Source organism: Alosa pseudoharengus, unplaced genomic scaffold (genome assembly GCF_046254945.1).
Source record: "Alosa pseudoharengus isolate Yale_2024_CS ecotype anadromous, Long Island Sound unplaced genomic scaffold, YU_APseudo_1.1 YU_APseudo_1.1_scf_23, whole genome shotgun sequence".
Taxonomy (NCBI): Eukaryota; Metazoa; Chordata; class Actinopteri; order Clupeiformes; family Clupeidae; genus Alosa; species Alosa pseudoharengus.
Window position 1 is genome coordinate 21,640,534 of NW_027468685.1, and position 24,036 is coordinate 21,664,569.

At 41.7% G+C, this 24,036-nt stretch overlaps 2 protein-coding genes across 5 annotated transcripts; both read left to right on the plus strand.

Moving 5' to 3' along the window:
* The first annotated feature begins 9,940 nt into the window (after positions 1 to 9,940).
* Positions 9,941 to 19,845, plus strand: LOC143140888 (heterogeneous nuclear ribonucleoprotein R-like). 3 transcript variants are annotated; one of them, XR_012990699.1, is made up of 15 exons: positions 9,941 to 10,092; positions 10,996 to 11,151; positions 11,496 to 11,614; positions 11,848 to 11,955; positions 12,202 to 12,315; positions 12,588 to 12,764; positions 13,029 to 13,164; positions 13,341 to 13,546; positions 13,856 to 14,005; positions 14,158 to 14,279; positions 14,595 to 15,136; positions 16,841 to 16,913; positions 18,408 to 18,483; positions 19,169 to 19,400; positions 19,512 to 19,845. XR_012990699.1 is itself a non-coding variant. In XM_076302023.1 (12 exons), exons 2-12 carry the CDS (start codon positions 10,998 to 11,000, stop codon positions 16,879 to 16,881), a joined length of 1,869 nt encoding a protein of 622 aa, XP_076158138.1. In that variant the 5' UTR covers positions 9,941 to 10,092; positions 10,996 to 10,997; the 3' UTR covers positions 16,882 to 16,976. The 3 variants fall into 3 exon arrangements, 2 of the variants coding, with proteins under 2 accessions (XP_076158138.1, XP_076158136.1); XM_076302023.1 differs by lacking the exons at positions 18,408 to 18,483; positions 19,169 to 19,400; positions 19,512 to 19,845 and having other exon boundaries at positions 16,841 to 16,976; XM_076302021.1 differs by lacking the exons at positions 16,841 to 16,913; positions 18,408 to 18,483; positions 19,169 to 19,400; positions 19,512 to 19,845 and having other exon boundaries at positions 14,595 to 15,347.
* A 523-nt stretch (positions 19,846 to 20,368) lies between these two features.
* dnajc8 (DnaJ (Hsp40) homolog, subfamily C, member 8) lies at positions 20,369 to 23,901 on the plus strand. Of its 2 annotated transcripts, XM_076302024.1 has the most exons (9): positions 20,369 to 20,474; positions 21,245 to 21,346; positions 21,576 to 21,632; positions 21,791 to 21,857; positions 22,275 to 22,369; positions 22,499 to 22,570; positions 22,750 to 22,841; positions 23,064 to 23,139; positions 23,343 to 23,901. In XM_076302024.1, the coding sequence occupies exons 1-9, from the start codon at positions 20,400 to 20,402 to the stop codon at positions 23,457 to 23,459; spliced, it is 753 nt and encodes a 250-aa protein (XP_076158139.1). In that variant the 5' UTR covers positions 20,369 to 20,399; the 3' UTR covers positions 23,460 to 23,901. The 2 variants fall into 2 exon arrangements, with proteins under 2 accessions (XP_076158139.1, XP_076158140.1); XM_076302025.1 differs by lacking the exon at positions 20,369 to 20,474 and having other exon boundaries at positions 21,333 to 21,389.
* Positions 23,902 to 24,036: the final 135 nt, after the last annotated feature.

The following is a 24,036-nucleotide window of genomic DNA, read 5'->3' on the forward strand; positions in this document are numbered from 1 at the left end:
CATTTACACACACACACACACACACACACTCTCTCTCTCTCTCTCACACTCTCTCACACACACACACACACACTCTCTCTCTCTCTCTCTCTCTCACACACACACACACACGACCAGAGGAGCACAGTGCACTGTTTGTCTCTGTTTCGGTAACAAATTAAGTCATCTTTACAATGTGTTTGGTGAATCTATCAGAATATGATAGGTTAGGTTAGTTTCTGTGATATGATAATGGTTCCAATGTCCAGCTGCAGTATTATATCCTGAACCACCTTACTTTGGCAGCCTGAGATGGAGTTGTTGAACTGGTTCTGGGAACTGTAAAATGTGATGATATCTGGTATTGGCATCTGATAAGGTCATTAGAAACCATTCATACTGCCATCGCATGCTGTGGTTTGAATTTTTATTTTACTGAATGATAAAATTCATACAGGGCATATATTCTCATATTTTCTTTTACTTGAAATATTACAACTGCTTATTTGTTTTCTTCATGTGTGATTCAGTACATTCCATTCCATTTCATTTCATAAGAAACAAGGCCAGGAGAAGCCATGCAGTCACATCTGCACATGCATCATTACAGAATACATATTTCTGAACATTGCATTTGCATCCATGTAGGCAGTTCAGGTGATATGCAATTGTTTGGAGTGTGTGAATGCTTCTGCTTGTGTGCTTGTGTGTGTGTGTGTGTGTGTGTGTGTGTGTGTGTGTGTGTGTTCGCGCGCATGTGTGTGAGAGCGTGTTTGTAAATGTGGAAACCAGTTTTGGTGTGGACTTTGTGGTGATTACCAAACAGCACACTGGGCCTCAGTGGAAAGTCCCTCTGCTTTACCTTCACTTTTGTCCGTTTGGCAGCATGTCTGATTCCACCCCACAGATCATAACCCCGCTGTGTCTGTCTTTCACCACCCCCTACTGGGGAGTAGTGCCTGACTTTGGGACAGCGATGTGGTGACGGCAGTCGCCATTTCATCACCAATATTCATGTCCCATCGCACACACTAATCTAAAATGGCGGATGGGCGGTCGCCCGCCTCCAAGATTGGTCTTCTGTTTTCAATGCTGTTGAAATGCAATGTTTATGTACATGTGCATGTCTGAGTGTAAGTGTGGACGTTCATGTATTTGTTTGAGTGTGTCTACTTAAATTATTGCACATATACTTTATGTTTATGAATGTGTGTGTATGGTGTACGTGTGTGCATTTTGTGAGCTTGTGTTACTCTTTGCATAAAATAACATTATTATAATAATATTAGAATTTCATATGGTAGTAAAAAGAGCTAAGCCTATTTAAGGGTCAAATGTTGTCCTTTCAACAACTTTGAGTAAGGGCTAAATGCTCAATTTTATTTAAAAAGATTATAATTTTTTTTGGTTTGAGGGGTGCATTGTTTATCCACCTATATTCACAAGTTGTAGAATTGAATAATGTTGGTATGATGGAATGCAGGGGGTTGGGCATGAATCAGGAAATACCGACGGCAATTTTATCACCAAACCTGCTCTAAAATCGCTGTCACAGAGGTCACCCTAGGTCAGAAATAAAAACATCACCTTGAACCTGAGAATCTGCTAATGTGCATCTGTAAATGGTATAAATAAAGAAGGTGACAGATTAAAATGAGATGTAATTGTGTCTGATCCTAATGTGTAGCTATTTGTGCATATATGACGCGATACTGTAATTGTATAACCATACTGAAAACAATTCAGACCAGTAGAATGTCCTTGCTGGCTTTCTTTTACTTTTGATTCTGCCGATGCGCTCTGTTGTGGCATCTGCCTCAACCAGATTCGCATATAAAGCCAAAACCAAGCCCAGAGTCTCGTGACTGAAGTTTGACTACAAACTGAACTGGACTGTGTTAGGATTTGTTTTGGGGAGATCAGCAGTTATGGAAACTGCTGACTGGTAAAGGCCTCTAGATTACATATGTCAGGAGTGCCTTAAGGCCTTTTTAGATAGAATAAGACAACTTTTGTCTAACAAACAGTAATAGACAGAAACATGTATGCTTACCCCAGAAATAGATAAGTTGCTGGCCAGTTGATGGGAAGTCATGTGACTTTTCCGATCTACCATCAAACCAGTCCAACCAAATGATGACGCACAATAGCCTTGTTTACCATTCATACAGGGATGTAACTGTGAGATATCTCTGATGTGTACTACAGCTTCTGTTCTCAATACAAAATCATCCATCCTGTCAGACCAATAATTTGAATTCAAACTCACATCAGAACAAACAAATTAAGTTGTGTTGATATTCATCATGTGGAAAGCCTTTGCTTTACTTTTCCCCATTAACAATTAGCAATTGCATTGTGATATAATGTGTCAATGCATACTGCAGCACAACAGATGTAATGGAAACACACAACACCTCCAAATGTGGTGACTTCTAATGGATGAAATTGAACAATTACACACACACACACACACACACACACACCCACACACACACACACACACACACACACACACACACACGCGCGACCAGAGGAGCACAGTGCACTGTTTGTCTCTGTTTCGGTAACAAATTAAGTCATCTTTACAATGTGTTTGGTGGATCTATCAGAATATGATAGGTTAGGTTAGTTTCTGTGACAGGATAATGGTTCCAATGTCCAAGATTATATCCTGAACCACCTTACTTTGGCAGCCTGCGGTGGAGTTGTTGAACTGGTTCTGGGAACTGTAAAATGTGATGATATGGTATTGGCATGATAAGATCATTAGAAACCATTCCTCCTGCCATCGCATGCTGTGGTTTGAATTTTTATTTTACTGAATGATAAAATTCATACAGGGCATATTTTCTCATATTTTCTTTTACTTGAAATATTGCACTGCTTATTTGTTTTTTTGTTATGTGTGATTCTGTGCATTCCATTCCATTTCATAAGAAACAAGGCCAAACAGAAGCCTTAATAGTCACATCTGCACATGCATCATTACAGAATACATATTTCTGAACGTTGCATTTGCATCCATGTAGGCAGTTTGAGTGATATTATGCAATTGTTTGGAGTGTGTGAATGCTTCTGCTTGTGTGTGTGTGTGTGTGTGTGTGTGTGTGTGCATGCGCGCGTGTGTGTGCCTGTGTGTGTTCGCATGCGCGCCTGTTTGTGAGAGCGTGTTTGTAACTAGTTTTGGTGTGAACTTTATGGTGATTACCAAACAGCACACTGGGCCTCAGTGGAAAGTCCCTCTGCTTTACCTTCACTTTTGTCCGTTTGGCAGCATGTCTGATTCCACCCCACAGATCATAACCCCGCTGTGTCTGTCTTTCACCACCCCCTACTGGGGAGTAGTGCCTGACTGTGGGACAGTGATGTGGTAACGCCAGTCGCCATTTCATCACCAATATTCATGTCCCATCACGCACACTAATCTAAAATGGCGGATGGGCGGTCGCCCGCCTCCAAGATTGGTCTTCTGTTTTCAATGCTGTTGAAATGCAATGTTTGTGTGCATGTGCATGTCTGAGTGTAAGTGTGGACGTTCATGTATTTCTTTGAGTGTGTCTACTTAAATTAGTGCACATACTTTATGTTCATGAATGTGTGTATGGGTGTACATGTGTGCATTTAGTGTGAGCTTGTGTGGCCTTAGAATTGAATAAGGTTATGGAATGCTGTAATGCAGGGGCGGGAATCGGTAGGGAAATACCAACGGCCATTTTATCACCAAACCTGCTCTAAAATGGCTGTCACAAAGGTCACCTTAGGTCAGAAATAAAAACATCACCTTGAACCCGAGTATCTGATGTGTATCTGTATATGGTGTAAGTAAAACAGGGTGACTGAGATTAAAATGATATGTAATTGTGTCTGATCCTGATGTGGCATTTCTATGTTGTGCAGCTTTTTTGTGCGTGGATGAAGCGATGCTGTAATTGTAGAACCATGCTGAAAACAATTCAGACCAACTGCAGTAAAAAGTCCCTGCCGGGTTTCTTTCACTTTTGATTCTGCTGATGTGCTCTGTTGTGGCATCTGACTCAACCAGATTTGCATATCAAACCAAAACTAAGCCCAGTCTTGTGACTGGACGTTTGACTCCAAACTGAGCTGGATTGTGTTAGGATTTGTTTTGGAGACATCAGCTGTTATGGAAACTGCTAATTGGTAAAGGCATCTAGATAAGATATGTAATGAGTGCCCTACAACACAACTACCATCCTTTTGTCTAACAAACAGTAATTTATACAAGCTTACCCCAGAAACAGTTAAGCTGCTGGCCAGTTGATGGGAAGTCATGTGACTTTGCCGATCTACCATCAAACCAGTTGAACCACAAAATGATGACGCAATAGCCTTGTTTACCATTCATACAGGGATGTAACTGTGAGACATCTCTGGATGATAATGTGGACCTACAGCTTCTGTTCTCAATTCAAAAGCATCCATCTTGTCAGACCAATAATTTGAATCCCAATAACAAACTGAGTTGTGTGGATATTCATTTTGACATGTGTAAAGCCTTGTTTTTACTTTTCCCATTAACAACTAGCAATTTAATTGTGATATATATTGTGACAATGCATACTGAATGCATGCATGATTACATATCGACATAGATCTGATATCATTTGTCAACAGCTAAGCTACTGTAAATGTGCTCTGTGGTTTATGACTGATAATCCCCAGAGTTTCCCAGGGTACAAGGTTGATGAGGAATTACATAAAAGGGTGTGAGAGGTCCATAAACATTACACACCAAAACATTCCTCTATTGTCTGATCCTGATCTAAAAATGGGTCGAGGAAAGTACCTCTGTTGATGACTGTGTGGGTGAGATCATGGGGTGAGTGTGTTAACTGGTGTAAGGAAGACCTCTAGAGATGGCTGAAAGCATTGCACATAAACCACATGATTTCCTGTAAACACTCACTTAGGTCATGTGAGGTAAGGTTCACATGAGGACACAGACTTGTTTCCGCTAATTTACCGCCAAGACCCATTGTTTTTCAAACTTCAACTGCTGTGACATTTCATTTCTGAAACATAGCTAAAATATTTGGTGATATTTAACATTTGGTCTGATAATTAATTTTACTGAACAAGGCAGAGTCAAAGGAAATTTCTAATCTGGTCTCAATATTCTAAGTGTGACTACTCAATATTCTAGTGCAAAACCTCAATAGTACAGTTATGCATGGTAACTGATTATGCCACTGTCATCCAATCAAAACAGTGTTGTTTTTTCTTAACAACACTTGCTCTAATGGCCTTTATTGCCACCTTGTGGCACATTTGAGCAATATCTATTTTAATATAAAAACAGCACAAAATGAATAATAAATAAATACATAGGCCTAGGTATAACAAATAGCCATGGGTTAAATTTACTCACACTTGCAAAAAATAAAAAGAAAGAAAGAAAGTCAAATTGTTAGAGCCATGTCAATTATTATACAGGGTAAAACCATTCTTCATGTGGTTTGATGGTTTGTGGGCTGTGTCCTCAGAGCATTCATGAGAAGATCTTTATGTAATGTGGCTTCTGGTTGGATAACCAGACTTAACTGTGGGTTTAGGTTGGTACAGTGGTGGTGAGTTTTCCATCTGTCTGTGTTTTGTATCAGTGGCACATTTAATCACATTGACATATACTCCAGCTGAACTGAGAATTTTGGTTGTTTACTTTAAACCATTTCAATTTATTTATTACAGATACACTTAATTTTATGCACTTGTCTATTAAGTTTAGTATTAACAACAACAACAATAATAAAATAAAATTATTCATAATTAAACACAACCTACAAGGACAATGTTGTCTATTTTTCTCAGGAAAACATTTGATAAGGCCACTTGTCTTTTTTCTTTTATCAACCAAAATCACTTTCATAGTGTAGTTTGGTTTGGGTATGGATTTCCAGGCTACAGTTTGGTATTAACACCATACAAATAATGACCTAAGACAGTAAGGCCTCAACTTTCTGTAATCTCGTGCATGATCCTGATTCAACAGTTCATTCATTTTAACTTTACTGTCATCTAATTTGGGTGAGGATGGACGAAGAGTTAAAATAGAGTTAAAGGAATTATCGAGGAAAGTACCTCTGTTGATGACTGTGTGGGTGAGATCATGGGGTGAGTGGGTTAACTGGTGTAAGGAAGACCTCTAGAGATGGCTGAAAGCATTGCACATAAACCACATGATTTCCTGTAAACACTCGCTTAGGTCATGTGAGGTAAGGTTCACATGAGGACACAGACTTGTTTCCGCTAATTTACCGCCAAGACCCATTGTTTTTCAAACTTCAACTGCTGTGACATTTCATTTCTGAAACATAGCTAAAATATTTGGTGATATTTAACATTTGGTCTGATAATTAATTTTACTGAACAAGGCAGAGTCAAAGGAAATTTCTAATCTGGTCTCAATATTCTAAGTGTGACTACTCAATATTCTAGTGCAAAACCTCAATAGTACAGTTATGCATGGTAACTGATTATGCCACTGTCATCCAATCAAAACAGTGTTGTTTTTTCTTAACAACACTTGCTCTAATGGCCTTTATTGCCACCTTGTGGCACATTTGAGCAATATCTATTTTAATATAAAAACAGCACAAAATGAATAATAAATAAATACATAGGCCTAGGTATAACAAATAGCCATGGGTTAAATTTACTCACACTTGCAAAAAATAAAAAGAAAGAAAGAAAGTCAAATTGTTAGAGCCATGTCAATTATTGTACATGGTAAAACCATTCTTCATGTGGTTTGATGGTTTGTGGGCTGTGTCCTCAGAGCATTCATGAGAAGATCTTTATGTAATGTGGCTTCTGGTTGGATAACCAGACAAACTGTGGGTTTAGGTTGGTACAGTGGTGGTGAGTTTTCCATCTGTCTGTGTTTTGTATCAGTGGCACATTTAATCTAGCCTGACGTAGTCATACTCAACGTTGTGGGCGGGACTAAGTTCGGAATGGCACCCAGGCTACATTTAATCACATTGACATATACTCCAGCTGAACTGAGAATTTTGGTTGTTTACTTTAAACCATTTCAATTTATTTATTACAGATACACTTAATTTTATGCACTTGTCTATTAAGTTTAGTATTAACGACAATAATAAAATAAAATTATTCATAATTAAACACAACCTACAAGGACAATGTTGTCTATTTTTCTCAGGAAAACATTTGATAAGGCCACTTGTCTTTTTTCTTTTATCAACCAAAATCACTTTCATAGTGTAGTTTGGTTTGGGTATGGATTTCCAGGCTACAGTTTGGTATTAGCACCATACAAATAATGACCTAAGACAGTAAGGCCTCAACTTTCTGTAATCTCGTGCATGATCCTGATTCAACAGTTCATTCATTTTAACTTTACTGTCATCTAATTTGGGTGAGGATGGACGAAGAGTTAAAATAGAGTTAAAGGAATTATCCGGAGTAAAATGCACTTTAGATCAATGTACGGATGATTGGGAGTACATACGTTGAGTTGACATCAAAATCATGTCATTCGAATGTGTTTTGAGAAAGTTCGATTTTACCGTTTTTAGTCAAAACTCGTTAGCGTGGAAGTGAGAAGGGCATTTCGCCGCTGCAAAACGCTATTTTTATACCTCTTCTACAGTTCCAAACAACATTACACTTACGTGGTAGTGAGTAGAGGGTCCCTAAAGCCAAATCGAAGTATCCCGAGGTCTTTATGTGGTCGGATAGAGAGTCCAGAATGAATTTCATCAAGCCAGCCAAGTGTGCTCTGGAAATTCACAATTTCGTCGCCGTTTAAAAAAAAAAAAAAACATAGTCCAGTCCATACAACTTCATTTCAATTTCAAAAGAAATACTGGACTATGTTTTTTTTTTTTTTTTAATTGTGAATTTCCAGAGCACACTTGGCAATCGACTCCTACGGACTTTCCCCTAAAGATGGCAGCAAAGATGGCAACTATTTGGGGTAAATGGCAGCACCATGGGTATGAAAAAGAGCATCCCAGAGAGGTAGAGTCTCTTAGAAGTAAAGATGTAGGGGTATTCATCACTCTGTGTAAACACATGATGAAACAATGCAATTTGAATACTTCTTAACATGAAATTGTGAAGTATTTGGGGAGTTCATCTCTAGGACATAATATTATTAAAACATTCAGAGAACCCAGAGAAATCTTTGCAAACAAGGGGAAGAGCTGAAAAACAAATTGGATGGCTGTGGTCTTTTGGACCTCAGATGGCACTGCATCAACACCATCATTGTATGGGCTCAGAAAAACCTCTGATAACCTGAATTCAAAAACTGCAGCCAAAATTGTAACAGCCAAAATTGTATTGAGACATGATACAGAAAATACCACCTTCTTATCTGGGCCTGAGGTTGTTTAAAATGAACTGAGGTAACATGGATAAAGGTCCTGATGTGGTTGAACCAATCAAAATTTGCCATTCTTTTTGGAAATCATGGACTCATCTAGGCTAAAGAGAGGGCCTATTCAAGTATCAAACCTATCCAACTTGTTTTTGTTCAAACCCAACATCTATGACAGGAAAACAATGCCAAAATGAATTCTGCACATTAATATGGAACATTGAATTTCCCCTGGTGATCAATAAAATATCTATCTATCTATCTATCTATCTATCTATCTAACAGTGTGCCTTCCACGGCACACCTAGGCACCTTGGCAAATAATGGTCCAAAGCAGTCATTTTTTATTCTATATTGATCTAATTTTGCACACAGCTTTACAAGACCTGGTGCTGCTCAGTTGTGTTTCTAAGTCATCTCAAGTGACCTATAGGGCTGAAATGTGGTCAGTTTAAAGATATTTGTTATCCAGCAGAAATATAAAACAGCCTCTGTACCTCTGTGCTAGTACTTCCCACAGCTATTCTGATTGTTCCCTAAGAAACTACAAGGTCATAGCTTTCTAAAGAGACCAAGCATTTGATGTAGGCCAAACTAGGTGGGAACAGTGGCCTCTGAAGTATAGGCACAGTGCAATTTCGAGGGGGGAAAGCCTAAAAATGCTCACCCCATATGAAGTTAAATAGTATTTCTCCAAGAGTCCAGGTGCTAAAATGGCCTGTCTGCAGTCCAGATTGGTCAAATTAGGTTCATAATGCTGGAAAAACATGACTAAGAATACCCCATACTGTTGAGCAACTGAAATCCTATATCTGGGAATGAGACAACATTTAATTCTCAAAACTCTAGCAAATAATCTCCTCAGGTCCAACATTTAAAGATTTTTGTTAAATGAAAAGGTGAAGCAGCACAGTGGTAAACATGCTCCCATCCCAGCTTTTTTTGAGACATGTTGCTGGCATCAAATTCAAAATTAATTAACATATATTTTCCATGATATAGACCACATTTTCATTTTCAACATTTGATATGTTGGCTAGGCTAGGCCTGTGTCCTTTTTGCTGCTAAATAAATATGGGTTTACGAGAGAGACTATTATCACATTCTGTTTTTATTTGCATTTTATACAATGTCCCAACTTTTTCTGTTTTGGGGTTGTAGTTAATATAGCAAACAGTGTAAATGCAGTGATTAATTTCACATGGTTTCAATCTTCATGAATTCGTGGGATTTAAAACTGTTCTAGTAAAAGAAAAAAGGCGTCTGAGGTAGGCTACCCTAAATCCTCCTGAATAACATAGACCTATTAGCTGTAGCCTGCATGTCTTGTGCCACTTCAGACAGCAGGTCGACTATGGCTATCAAGATTTCATGAATCAATAAGTGTGTGACAAATGCATATTTTTGCACAATCCGGGCTCTGATACCAAATTACATTTGCTGCCGCTAGGGTGGGTCTAAATTTCTAGGCTAAGCATGAACACTATGATGAACACGCCCAAAGTAGGCCACGCAGCGTGCTTGCGTAGCCTATGTGCACGCAACCGCCGTTCTCACGTCGGGGGTTGGCTTTCCGTACGCAAGGAAGTGGCGTTGTTTGAGCGACTGGGCTGTCTGTGTTGTCTCGTGGGTAACGTTAGATCCAAATAATTATTTTTTATGCTCAGCACCGTTTGATTGCTTCTTAAAACATCTGACGGAATACTTCGGTCGCACTAGTTGCATCATCTCGGAATATATCGGTAAGTTTTAGCTAACTGCTTATTTAATCCCGGTTTTGGCGGGTGGTTTATTTGAATTCTAAAAGGTGTCCTAAAGCTAGGCCTCATATGGCCAGTAAGCTTGCTAGCTAGCACGCTAGCTAAATCTCGCCGGGCATGTTTTCTCATGTGTATCGGTAAATTGTGTTAATAGCCTCCATGGTAAATGGATATTCATTGCTTCTAACTTGTACAAATAGGGATTTGATTCCATCGAATTAGGCAAGACGGCAATTTAACGCAGTTTTGACGGGTGCCGCTGCACCTAGCTTTGGCTAATTGTTTAACCTCACACGCGAGGGGGGCGGAACGCAGATCTGTAGCTCGCGAGGTAGCGCCAGCCACATGCATGAATTGTGAAACGTGAAAGTTGGTTGTACGGATACAAACAATTCCAGGTGAGGTATGGATGTTACTGTTTTGAACACAAATGCAGTTACCCTGTTCTCGTCTGCGTAGTAGTTTGCTTTTTTCTAACCCTATCCTAAAGTGACTGAGCGTCTTTCTGGCAAGGTCTTTGCACTTTGTGGCAGGCTATGCCTTTGTAGTTCAAGACCACTTCACATGAACAGGTTTGATCTGCATCCTACGAAGCTGCACCTACAGGTTGCATGATCATTTATTAGGTAAATCAGTCATAAGGCAGAGATGCACATTGAATCTGTTGTTGAATTTGTTTCTCCAAAGTCAACGTGAATGTTCACTTTAGATAATTTAAGACAAGTTGCATTATGTAGTCTTTGGGCCATGCAAAGTTTCCAGATTTACTGAATGTGTTAAGACCATGTGAAAGTTATAGTTCAGATGTAGTTAATGTTGGTAACGAGTTTGTCATATTGTTTTGTAAGCATGTATTCTTCTCTCACCAACACACTTTCTTCACAGGAATGGCTGCGGAGGTGAATGGCAGCTCCGCTCCGGCAAAGGAGGAGGAGGAGCCCATGGATGTCTCCATGACCCACACGGAACACTACCAGACGCTGTTGGACGCTGGGCTTCCTCAAAAGGTGGCTGAGAGCCTGGACAACATCTTCCAGACAGGTGAGGCCCTATTCAGACCAAACGAACGGGGAGAAAGTGGACACAACGCTTGCTCTTCCAGCCGAAACGCAGTTTCAGCTCAGCTTGGAGCCGCAGTACAGTAAAGGAAAAACCTGCAGTTTTGTTTTTTCTTTTGTCCGAAAGTTGGTTCTTCACATATGCATATGAGTATGAAATTTGAAATGTCACCAAATTGTGTAGTGGAGACTAAAGTGGTAGACATGCACCCAGTGGAGGCATGTGTATGTCTAGCAACAGGTGATTTTTATCAACCAAATATAATCATGTGATGAGTGTGTTCAGTCCACAGACAGTAGATTAAACAGTAGATTGTGTGCTTGCAGGTCTTGTGTCATACACCGACCTGGACGAGCGAGCCATTGATGCCCTCCGGGAGTTCAACGAGGAGGGGGCGCTCTCGGTGCTGCAGCAGTTTAAAGAGAGCGATCTGTCCCACGTGCAGGTGAGACTCCCACACAACCCCCCTCGGTGCTTTTGTGGAATGCACGAATGGGAATAGTTATGCTAATGTTACATGCTGATTAGAGATATCGTGAGAGTGTGGGAGTCCTTGGATGTGCTGCTCCTTTGGAAGTGAGAGGTGTTAATGGAGTCCCAATTGTCGGGTGCTGATGTGGAGAGAATGGGGGGTTGACTTGTGTGTTGGCTGTGTGTGTTGGCTGTGTGTGTTCGCAGAACAAGAGTGCTTTCCTCTGTGGCGTCATGAAAACGTATAGACAGAGGGAAAAGCAGGGAAGCAAAATCCAAGAATCCACAAAGGGACCAGACGAAGCCAAGATCAAGGTATGAGGTCACATTTGACTCAGATCTACTTCCTTGTCTGTCTGCATGCCTGGAGCCCTAAACACAGGCCACTTGTGCAGGTCTGTGCAAAAACTGTCAAAGGTGAAAATCCCAACATCTGTCTTACAAATTCTGTAAAGAATATGGATTTTTGAAAAAGCATGAACAGTTTGGGAAAAGCCTATGTATGATGAATGACTGATTTGGAAGGCTTTTCTTTCCGTTTCTTCCCGATCTGTTGCACAGGCTCTCCTGGAGAGGACGGGATACACTCTGGACGTCACTACAGGACAGAGGAAGTACGGGGGGCCTCCTCCTGAGGAGGTGTTCTCTGGGGCACAGCCTGGAGTCGGGACAGAGGTGACGTTTGCTTCTCATATTCCCATGGTCTCCATAAGCGATTGCTGTCTAAAAACGTTTGTAGTTTGTCCATGCCAAACATGCATAAAATTGAGTACACGATCTGACATGGTAAGATTAATTACTGTACATGTATTGTGATGGAGCATGTGATCTTCTGTATTAGAAAGTAGCTCTAGACCAAGGTGATCAGTCGACTAAGTATGAAAGGTGATATGCCTACTGTCTGTGATTCCTTATAAACTTTTTCTTCCTCCTCGTGTGTGGTGCAGGTGTTTGTGGGGAAGATCCCCAGGGACCTGTACGAGGATGAGTTGGTCCCTCTCTTCGAGAAGGCTGGGCCCATCTGGGACCTGAGGCTAATGATGGAACCGCTCACCGGCCAGAACCGCGGCTACGCCTTCATCACGTTCTGTAGCAAAAGTGCCGCGCAGGAGGCTGTCAAACTTGTGAGTCTCTTCCTCTCTCACCACAATCCTCTTTGTGACTTTAATTAAATATAATATAATGTATTCTATGTATATATACTCTTTGTCAATCAATCTTTAATTACTCTTTAATATAATTTAAGGCAACAACTGTATTCTTGTCTGGAAAAAAGATGGCATGTTTTCTATATTAGTTATAATCTAAAGTCCTTCGCAGTTAAATCCCATCTGGTTTTATGTGTTTAATTGCATTGAAGGAACATTCGTTGTTGTTTTTATCCGTAGTGTGACAACTATGAGATCCGGTCAGGAAAGTACCTTGGTGTTTGCATTTCCGTGGCAAACAACCGCCTGTTTGTGGGGTCGATACCAAAGAACAAGACCAGGGAGAGCATCCTGGAGGACTTCGGCAAAGTCACAGGTGAGAGCCACTGGAGATTGATGATAATTAAAACACATCACCAGTAGTGACTTCAACCAGACCCTAGGTTGAAGAATACCACTTTTCCTTTAAATGAACAATAAGTAAATGAAACCGTGCTTTAAGCCTCAGTGGTTTAGGGTTGACCGATTTTGTGTGTGTGCGCGCAATGGCAGAGGGGCTCCAGGAGGTGATCCTCTACACCCAGCCAGATGACAAGAAGAAGAACCGCGGCTTCTGCTTCCTGGAGTACGAGGACCACAAGTCGGCCGCACAGGCTCGCCGCCGCCTCATGAGCGGCAAGGTCAAGGTCTGGGGCAACCCTGTCACTGTGGAGTGGGCCGACCCCGTCGCCGAACCTGACCCCGAGGTCATGGCCAAGGTCAGTGTCAAGCATGAAGCCATAAACTCTTTCACTGAACGGAAACAACACAGACAGTTGTCATTGTTGTTAGGCACATATCACATCATAAAATATGCACACATTCAAATCACATGTTGTTGTTTTTTTTTGCACAGCATCAGTCACCTACTTTGTCTGTAGGTCGCTGTATTTGTTTTGCTATGTGCTGAGGTGACAATAACTTCATGCTATTGTCAAATTATAAGCATTTTTACAGAGTGGGAATGGAGTGTAGAAATAAGGTGCATGTGTGTGAGTAAGTCTGTATGTTTGTTGTCATGGTCACAGGTGAAGGTGCTCTTTGTGCGGAAGCTGGCCACCGCAGTGACGGAGGAACTGCTGGAGAAGACCTTCTCTCAGTTCGGCAAGCTGGAGCGGGTCAAAAAACTCAAAGATTACGCCTTCGTCCACTTTGAGGAGCGCGATGCTGCTGTCAAGGTGAACTTTGGGATACACACACTTATGTTGTCCCTCCCACATCCACGCAGTCACACACACACTGTGTGTCTACCAGAATTTGAATTTAATGCAGCATCATTATCCTTAGAGTTTATTGACTCTTACTTTATTTTTTTATTTTCCGTCGTCAGGCGATGGATGAGATGAACGGTAAAGAGCTGGGTGGGGAAGAGATCGAGATCGTGCTGGCCAAGCCCCCAGACAAAAAGAGGAAAGAACGCCAGGCACAGAGACAGACCACCAGAACCACAGGGTAAGGGCAGGGGGAGGGTGACTCACAGTAAGGGGGGTTTTGGGGTGGGGCAAGGGTCCAGGGGCCATGCCAGGATGGACGAGCAGAGGAGTGGTTGGTGAGCAATAAATGATTGGCTGACAAAAAGTGACGAGGTAGAGCTCACTGGTCAGCTGTGTGTCTCAATAGTGGGCGTGGTGGAGCAACGGGAGCGCCGCAGTCTGACATTTGGTCAGCCATTGCGAGTTCGTGGCGCTTTGGGTAACGCCTTGAGCTAAATGTCGTTCGCCTTTACCTTTATCTTAATTCTGTAAGGCCCTGTGTTTATGTGTACAGGTATGACGACTACTACTACTACCCTCCACCCCGCATGCCGCCTCCGGGGCGTGGCAGGGGCCGTGGTGGCCGGGGAGGCTACGCCTATCCCCCGGACTACTACCCCTACGAAGATTACTACGATGACTACTACGGTTACGACTATCATGACTATCGCGGCGGTTACGACGACCCTTACTACGGTTACGACGACGGCTACACCATGCGGGCCAGGGGGAGCCGCACCAGCCGAGGCGGCCCGCCCCCTCCCAGAGCCCGCGGAGCTCCGCCCGCCCGCGGTAGGGGTGGCTACGCACCCCGAGGAGCGCCCATGGGCGCCCCCAGAGGCGGTCGCGGGGGCCGTGGGGGGCCCTTCCCACCCCAGAGGGGAGGGCGTGGCACTCGGGGCGCCCGGGGCAACCGCGGGGGCAACGTGGGCGGCAAGCGGAAGGCAGACGTCTTCAACCAGCCCGACTCCAAGCGCCGCCAGACCACCAACCAGCAGAACTGGGGGTCGCAGCCCATCGCCCAGCAGCCCCTGCAGCAAGGGGGCGACTACTCTGGTAACTATGGTTACAGTAATGATAACCTGGAGTTTTCCCAGGATTCTTATGGGCAGCAGTGGAAGTAAGACACCACTAAAATGGTGTTTGGGCAGCAGCAACATCACAAGACACACATTAATGCACACACACACACACACACACCTATATACACTCTTTCACACACAAACAAAAAACACGTCGACATCTCACTCAACAAGAGAATTGGCAGCAGTGTTCGATTGACTTTTTATCTTTCATCCCTCCCTAAATATCTCAAACTCTAAAACGGACAGATTGCGGAATTGGCCCCTCTGGTCCTGATTGGCTGGAAGTCCATTTTGGCTGAAGAATGTAACTTTTTTTCTCCCCCATATTAATTGTATTTACTCTCCATTTTAGTTTGAACTCTCATGGTATCATGGGAACTCTTTCTCTTAAAGATGGGCAAAACTTTTATTCTGTTTTTGTTTCCTTTACCTAATTTTTTTTTTTAAAGAAAAACCAACAGTGAAAATTTTTAGAAGTGGACATTGTTTTTTTTTTCTCACCAAAAGTCTGAGAGGACATTAAAATCATGAAATGGCCTTGCAGGAAGCTCATGTCAGCCCCTCCCCCAATCTCCTCGTTCCCCTCATCTCCATCTCTTTCTCCAACAATCCCCCTCTTCTCATTTCTACTAGTGGCATAGGGACTTCGCTTGTATATAATGGCTTAAGGCTAGAGCTTCATTTTCAACCGTTTATTTTTTCATTATTTGCCGAGGTGGAGAAAAGAATCCACGGGAAGGAAAAAAAGGTTTTTGTAGCAGGAAGTTAAACGTGTATGTCTAGCGTTTCTAGAAGTAGTTCAATTGTGTTTTTTAAAACTGATATTACTATAATAATTATTACTTCAAACATTTTTCTTTCTTGAAAATGCTCGTGAGGATTTGGTTTGGCTCACCTTAAGAGCCACCCCAGTTTGTTCTCTGATGTTTGTATTTATAACGTTTTTTTGTTTGTTCCGTTTCAATAAAACTCAAATCGAGCATCACTCATTGGTTGGATACTTCCAAGACTCAATTGTGTCCCAATTATCTGATTGAATTCAAACCACAGATCTCACATTTGTGCCCAAATTGAACCTAAATCTGCCTGGCATCAACAATATACCAGTGATTTGTAGAGCTCTCTTGAGGAACTGAGTCTGAACACGCAAGAACAGAGACTATAAACAAACCCTTGTGACAACGGATATGATTTAAACCCTCCATTTTCCTGCAACATGCCATGGTATATGCAGCAATAAACATTTAACACTTTTTCACTATTCAGTCCCTGGATTGGCCAGTTTCCAGAATCAAACGCAACTTTATAACTGATGCCAAAATATCTGATGTGTCCAGAGACACATAAATAATGACCATAATGACCAAATCAGACATTGAAACTGAAGTACAGCCTATATGGTGCACTGCAGCATTTGTTTTAATACTGGTCATCAGCTATTCTAGTGCCTACTGAGGTCCAGAAGGCTCCAGAAACACCTCCTAAGTGCAGCAACACAAACCTCTCCCAGTTCCCTAATAGTTTATTTCCAGTGACCCCCTCCATCTCCCCTACCCCACGGTCCGGCATATTAGACCAGTGTGTGTTTGTTTGTGTGTGTGTGTGTGTGTGTATGAGGGAGGGAGAATGAGAGAGCACAGTTAAGTGTTGTCCCTTCTCATTCAAATTCACTCAGGTGTCGTGCCCAGGGTGGTGTGCGTGCCAAAGCCAGCCTGAGGAACACACCACAACTGTGTGCCTCTCTACGGGTGAGGAGCCGGCTTTCCCGAATCCTCCCTCTCTGCCTTTTTGTTATCATATCATATCTGTCCTATTTTCCCTCTTTTTTTCTTTTTTCTTTTTTTTTTGTTTCTTTTGCCGCTCGCTTCTTTTGTCCGCTCTTCCTGTTATATTCCGCTTTTGTTACTGTCTCCTTGTTCTCTCTCTCTCTCTCTCTGTCTAACTCTCTCTCTCTCTCTCTCTCTCTCTCTCTCTACCCCCCTCTCATACACATGCACACCATAAATGGGGATCGTGGTGGATCACTTTGTCTGAGCTATGCTCTGCCTCTGCTGCAGTATACATGTATACATTGGGCTTTGTTGCAGCTTTATGCTTTGCACAGAGGGCTTTGATTGCCCAAATCTTGTGATTAACAGTAGCTCAGCACCGATCTACTGTCAGGTCCTTCCGCCACGTGATTTCTGCACGTCTCAATCATGAAGGATCCCTAATTGCCACTCACACAGATTCCAAGAGGTTTTCATCAGTTAAATTTGATTATCAGAGTGTGGGTGCAGCAATCAATGTCTTAATCAGTAGGGATCAATAGCAGCTTCAATGCTTTCAGCATGGTGCAGACCTCACCTCAGCATCCTTGAAAGTACAGAAAGTCGAGTTGAAATTGGAGTTGAGGCTCAAGTCTGTGCCACCCAAATCTAACTGAGCCCTTCAATGATACAGTTGATGTTGGGTTGGCATTGATGTTTCATGTCATGTAGTTTTGAAACTGTAGGGTATACCAATAACATACCTATAGTGACTTTAGGGACTCTAGAATTCTCTTTTACGTCATGCAAAAACTATTTTGCACAACACAAGGGCTGCTCTAGATATCGCTATATGGGCTGGACGCATGTACATTCATGTTCCACTAGATGGCAGCAATGGATTACTAAATAGTCCCTTCCACTGGTGACTGAGTTTCTGAATATTTAGCATATGTTTAATGGATGACCGTTCAATTATGGCAAGAGCTAATTACATGCAATATAGCCTCTACAAAATATACCCTACTTACATGTGCTTTTGTCCTGCCAGCCAAAGTCACCCATTGGGTATACCTCCATCAAGTGTGTGTGCGTGTGTGTGATTCTCATCTGCTATAAACAAACATGTAGACACGGTGAAGGTTACCAAGGTCACTGGTGTACACAGAAGTGGCTCAGAGAATGCTGCTTTGATGTCTCAGGCAACAAAAACCACAATCATATCACTCCAGTGCAAATTTGATGACCCACACAGAATATGTAATGACTTAATAAAACCCTGATGCATGCCTTAAAGGATTTGCCATAAACCTCTGTGGTTCATAGTAGTGGCTATTCGAATCTATTCCTAATCTGGAAAAGGTCCAGAAGAGATTAAGGCCAGGTTGCTCCTGAATTTGGGCTTTGTTGCCTTGAGACAGTGTGGTGACCTTGGAGAGAAGACACGATCCCTGGACTGTAAGTGATCATTTATTCTTGTTGCCTGAATGTCAGGAATGTCGTCATACCCTGCCATCCGCTGGAAAGAAGAATATGGTGGGGCTGAGAGAGTGACAGTTTCATAGATTTGGTAAGGAGGTTTCTTTAACTTGAATACAAAGTTTGTGTAAATGTAATTCTGATACTGAATGATGCATATAGTCCTTGAAAAACTTAAATACAATATATGGTTTTAGGACACTGGTGTTTTTCTACTCCATATAGTTTTCAAACTAACCGACTCGGGTGTAGGTGTACTTGCAAAAATAGCTTTCTCTCTATTACATCACTCACTGTAGCATTCTACTACTTTGGACTCTCATTAATGTTCCCCATGTATGCCACATTTCAGTGGATTATGAGAACACTCCAGTCCTCCATTCTTTCAAGTGAGCCCACTTGATTTTCACATTATGCTATCTCATTGTCACTGGCAGGGCTAGCTGTTCATATTGGAGAGTAATCAAGTGCTCTCTTGTAAAGTAAAAAAAAATGCTAGGGCAATTTTGATGTATCATTCCTATGTTGATACATCCTTTTGAGCAAGGAGATCAATCTTAAGAGCCCGGCAAATTTATTAACATGGCATCAAGTCAAATGTAAGGTAAGTTTAACATGGGCCAAAGCTGGAATGGATGACCTCACAATCAGTCTTTCTTTGTCACAGTATTCTGTTCTCATCCACGATTCTGTTTGTGTTCTCTAAAAATTCTAGCTTATACTGAAGACCTTGGCATTTAAAAGGTAATGGCTTTTTCTCTTTGGTCCCACTCCAGCCGTTCTCAGCAAAGGTCCTATGTCCACTCCCGACTTCCTGTCTGGGCCACAACATGGCCAGATCTGTCCAGCGGGGTACCCTCAAAAACCATTGTGAAACACCAATCTTCAAAGTATACCCCAGCCTTAGTGTATGTCGTGGAGCTGGTTTTTCCCATCTTGTTGATCGTCCTCTTAAGCCTGTCTATTGGAATTGCATTCCATGCCTTTAAGAGATGGAGGAAAAAGAGGGTATGGATACTTTTCATTTTATTATACAGTTTCTGCTTAATATTTCTTATCAGTTTGTGAATGTTATTCCTTGTGCATTCTGAGAATAATCTGACAACTTTTCCCCTTTAGGAAAATGTAGAGAGGAACTCCTTGATTGAGCAGCTACAGCAGACTCTCTCCGCAAAGGAGAGTGTTGTCTGTCTGAAGGACATCACCCTGAGGCTGAAAGGTCTCCGCGATGCTCAGAAACAGCAGCGAATTGGAGGCAGGAGGAAGGTTGAGTGTCTCTTGGAGTAGGCGACCCATATCCTCCAGGCTTCCTTTTATCACCTCATTGATTTAAGACATTACTGCCTTGGGGCCTCCTATGGTAGACCTCATTTAGGCAAGCTGACAGTTATATTAGCTTTTTAATATGCTTGTTTTTCATTTCATCAAATACAAATGATCTTTATCAAAAACAGTTTCAGTTGTTTTATTCTTTAAGATGAATAATGGCTGAAATGTATTTTTTTGTGGGAAAAGGTCAGCATATACTGCCTTTTGTTGGAGATTTGGTGATTTGGATCCTTCTCTGTTATATTTTAAGACTAAATGTGCAGTTGAGGGCCCCTGAATTAAATGGCAAACCACAACATTTTAAAGTTCCACATATGAGAAGAAGGGACTTGGCAAAACACTTGATGAAGTTCAGCAGCCAGCCAGACCACTACAGTTTTGGACACTTGCACATTCCTGGACCTGCCATGAAGTGGGGACACAGACAGACAGAGTCTGCATAGCATCCTTGGGTGAATGTAGTGTACTTGCCTTTCATAAAGGAGGTGTAATTGTAAATCCACGAAGCTATAATGATGTAAATAGTTCATATGGCCTGTATTTCAGGTTTTCTCAATTCAGTCATTGAACAAATTTACCCAATACCCAGTGTAAATTCCTATTCCTAATTTAATTTATGGGAAGGCCCGAGATCACGTCATTCGCGAAGGTACGTCACATGTTAACGTTTGAGCCAAGATGGCGGCTGCCGGAGGAGAGCCTGTTGCTCAAGGTGGCAGTACAGACGATGCATTTCAAACGTTTTACACAGAGGTATTGTACACGTGTATCTTCCATTTATCCATTGTATGTTTATGTTACTAATGATAAGTGTTAAGGGAGCCTTATGAACGCAATGGGGCTTTGTGAGTCTGTAAATATGAGTTTGGCCTAGTTAGCAAGTGTAGTGCAGCTAGCATATTAGCTGACTAGCACAATACCGTTCAAACAATCATTGAAAGTTTCTTCCGGAAATAAACTCGCTCTGATTACCAGGTGTTTATTTTATTTTACTCTTACATGTATGAATGATATGTACGTTGGATCGTGATATGTTTTAGATTCAGTGAGCTTGTATCCCACAGACGAATGTGACGTATGGCTAGCTCGTTTGCTAATTTAATGAACGGTGCAGCGCGGTCGTGTTGGTTAGTTCAGTAGGCTAACATAGTATAAGTGGTGATCAAGCGTCTTTTAGGTAAGTATGTTAGCGGGGAATCCACTCGAGTACATTAACTCTTATGGAATAAAAGTGATAACTTAAGTACAAGGTCCCATGGTTAACATGTCATGGAAAGTAATGATTCTTCAAGGCAACATTAGTGACTTGTTATTTGTTTCGCTATTTCAATGGTTAACCATGATTGTTAACCAGCTAACCTACGAAGTAACATACGTTTACAATGTCTAGCTAGTTGGATTGGATGTCTTGACCCTTTGGAGAACAGAACTAGCTATTAGCTATTACAACTAGTTATTAATTAGCTATAGTACTACGACCCAGTGATGATCAGCCATTCACCTTAAATTGTTTTCTTCCCCAGGTTAAACAAATTGAGAAGAGAGACTCTGTGTTGACGCCAAAGCAACAAATCGAACGTTTGCTTAGACCTGGTGCATCGTATTTTAATCTCAACCCGTTTGAAGTAAGTTGTTGATGGCTGCTACAGTGATGACTTGATGACTACAGTGAGTTGCATTAGCCTACTTATAGTATTAGCCTATACAACATAAGTGATGTATGCAGATGGTCTTTCTTTTGTCTATATTCAGATACAGGTAAATTGTTTGTTTTTGAACTGGGATAGAAACAGGCCCCTTTATATTTATTTATATTCAACATCGACAAAACATTGTAATCATCTTCCATTGAAGGTGCTGCAGATTGATCCAGATGTAACTGATGATGAGATCAAGAAGCGCTTCCGACAGGTGGGTGCTCCCTCTTGCGTTTTGGTCTAGTCACTCTAGTGCAATGCTGAAGTTAAATATCATTGTGCTGCAGATTATAACAAGAGTCCTCACAATATTTCTTAACATGACGATGTGTATATGTTACATGTTGTGGTATAATGTGTATATCCCTTTAGCTGTCCATTCTGGTGCATCCTGACAAAAACCAAGATGACCCAGAACGTGCCCAGATGGCTTTTGAAGGTTTGTACTTCAGGTTCTGCATATAATCAGCAGTAAATGGCATAGGGCCAGTCAAGTGGCCTTAAAGCCAGCCACTGCTCATATATATCTATTCTAGTTCACTGAAATGTTTTCCTCCAGTTTACATACACGTGTGGTGGTGTGGTGTGATGTGATTTGATGGCTGCTCTCAAGATTACATACACTTACACTTGACACATCCATGTCCGTTTTTGGAATTAGGCATTAGTGATGCTGACTAGTTGTTTTTTTTTTTGTCAGAAGAGTTCGTATTCCAAATGTTGTGATTGGGTAGAAATTAAATAGAATGTTAGTTGGTCACAGTAAACATGAAATAAATAGACAAGTCAGGTTTTCAGATCGGATGTAAGCAAACTTCATGTACACATCATGCATACATTTCCCTTGTGGCCATAGCGGTTGACAAAGCATACAAGTTGCTTCTGGATCCTGAACAGAAGAAGCGGGCAGTTGATGTGATCCATGCAGGGAAAGAATATGTTGAGCATATGGTGAGTAGTGTATAGCGTCTTTTCCACCTTCACTCTCATGGTACTCCCCTGACCTGTGATTCAGTCTGGCTCTCACGTGGGCAAGATTATTATCTGCATCATGTAATCAAAAAACGTCCTGACCAACAGATGAAGGAGAAGAGGAAACAGTTGAAGAAGGACGGCAAGCCGCAGATTGTGGAGGAGGACGACCCTGAATTGGTACTGAAACACTGCCTCATTTCATGGCCTGATTGGCTGAGGGCTTCTTAAGAAACCTGGAAATTAATTTAAACTTGGTGAATTTGATGCCCTCTAATGTATGCACTGCACTTCTGCAGTATTGCTGTATCAGTTAGTATGGGACGTAGGTCGGTGCTCACGTTGCCACGGTGTCTCAGTTCCGGCAGGCTGTGTACAAGCAGACCATGAAGCTGTTCGCTGAGTTGGAGATCAAGAGGAAGGAGCGCGAGGCCAAGGAGATGCACGAGAGGTAGCGCTTACCTGTGACCTTGGGATATTCTGCGCACAGCGTACTGCAGCTTTGCCAGATACAATCATTCTAAACTGGGATGGGTCTAATAGGCACGTGAGGTGGTATGGTGCAAAATGTGAAACATGCAGCAGATTTTATGGAGGACATTCAGACTTCTTTCTTTGCCAATGAGGTTACCATTTTCCATTCTCACAACTCTTATTTTTTTTGCCCTCTTAGAAAACGACAAAGGGAGGAGGAGATTGAAACTCATGAGAAGGCGAAACGAGATCGGGAATGGCAGAAGAACTTCGAGGTGAGCTTATGAAAAGGGACCTTTTACATTTATTTTTAATCAGACTCCATACACTGTTCTATGTGCTTAACATTATTGAGGGATACAGATAGAGAACTTGCTTGTTTTATTTTAATGTTGTATTTTCTATGCTCAGCTATTTAATGTTGTTACCTTGTGTGAGAACTCCCATGAATAAGTCCTTGTTTTGATGTCCCTGGCAGGATTCGAGAGATGGGCGTGTAGATAGCTGGCGCACCTTCCAGGCAAAAGGGAAGAAAAAGGAGAAGAACCGCACCTTCCTGAAGCCCCCAAAAGTCAAGATGGAACAGAGGGAGTGATGCTGTCCAGCTGTGTGTGTGTGTGTGTGTGTGTGTGTATGAATGTGTGTGTATGAAATGAATTTGTGCGTAGACGTCCAGAGCAGCCTGCGATGACACCCAATCTCAACACTCATACTCATCGCCTCTGTTCACACTTGGAGACACATCCCTTCCTAAGAATAGATATCTTTAGGTTTTTGTTTTTGGAGGAAAAAAATGTACATATTTGTGAAAATTGTGACTTTAGAGACTTTAATAGGAAGGCTCAGTATGTTAGAATAGAGAAGTACTTGTTTTCTTTTTTCATGTCCGTCAACAATTTCTTTCATTTTTTTTACCCTCTTCAGACAAAATAAACGCTCGTTTGTAGAGTCCTTGTTGGTAATGCATGGGGTCAATGGTGTTTGTTGTCAGTATTTAATTGATCTGTTCAGCAGCATTAAACAGATTCGCTCCAATGTGTTCCTTGATAAGAGACCTTTCCACATGAGGCTGATCATAGAATGTTTACAAGGTTGTTTTCTGGCTGAAATGTCTTATCAAGATTTTGTGGAATGAGCTTGCCTAAGCTTGAGTTTGTTGTGAAAGATTAGCA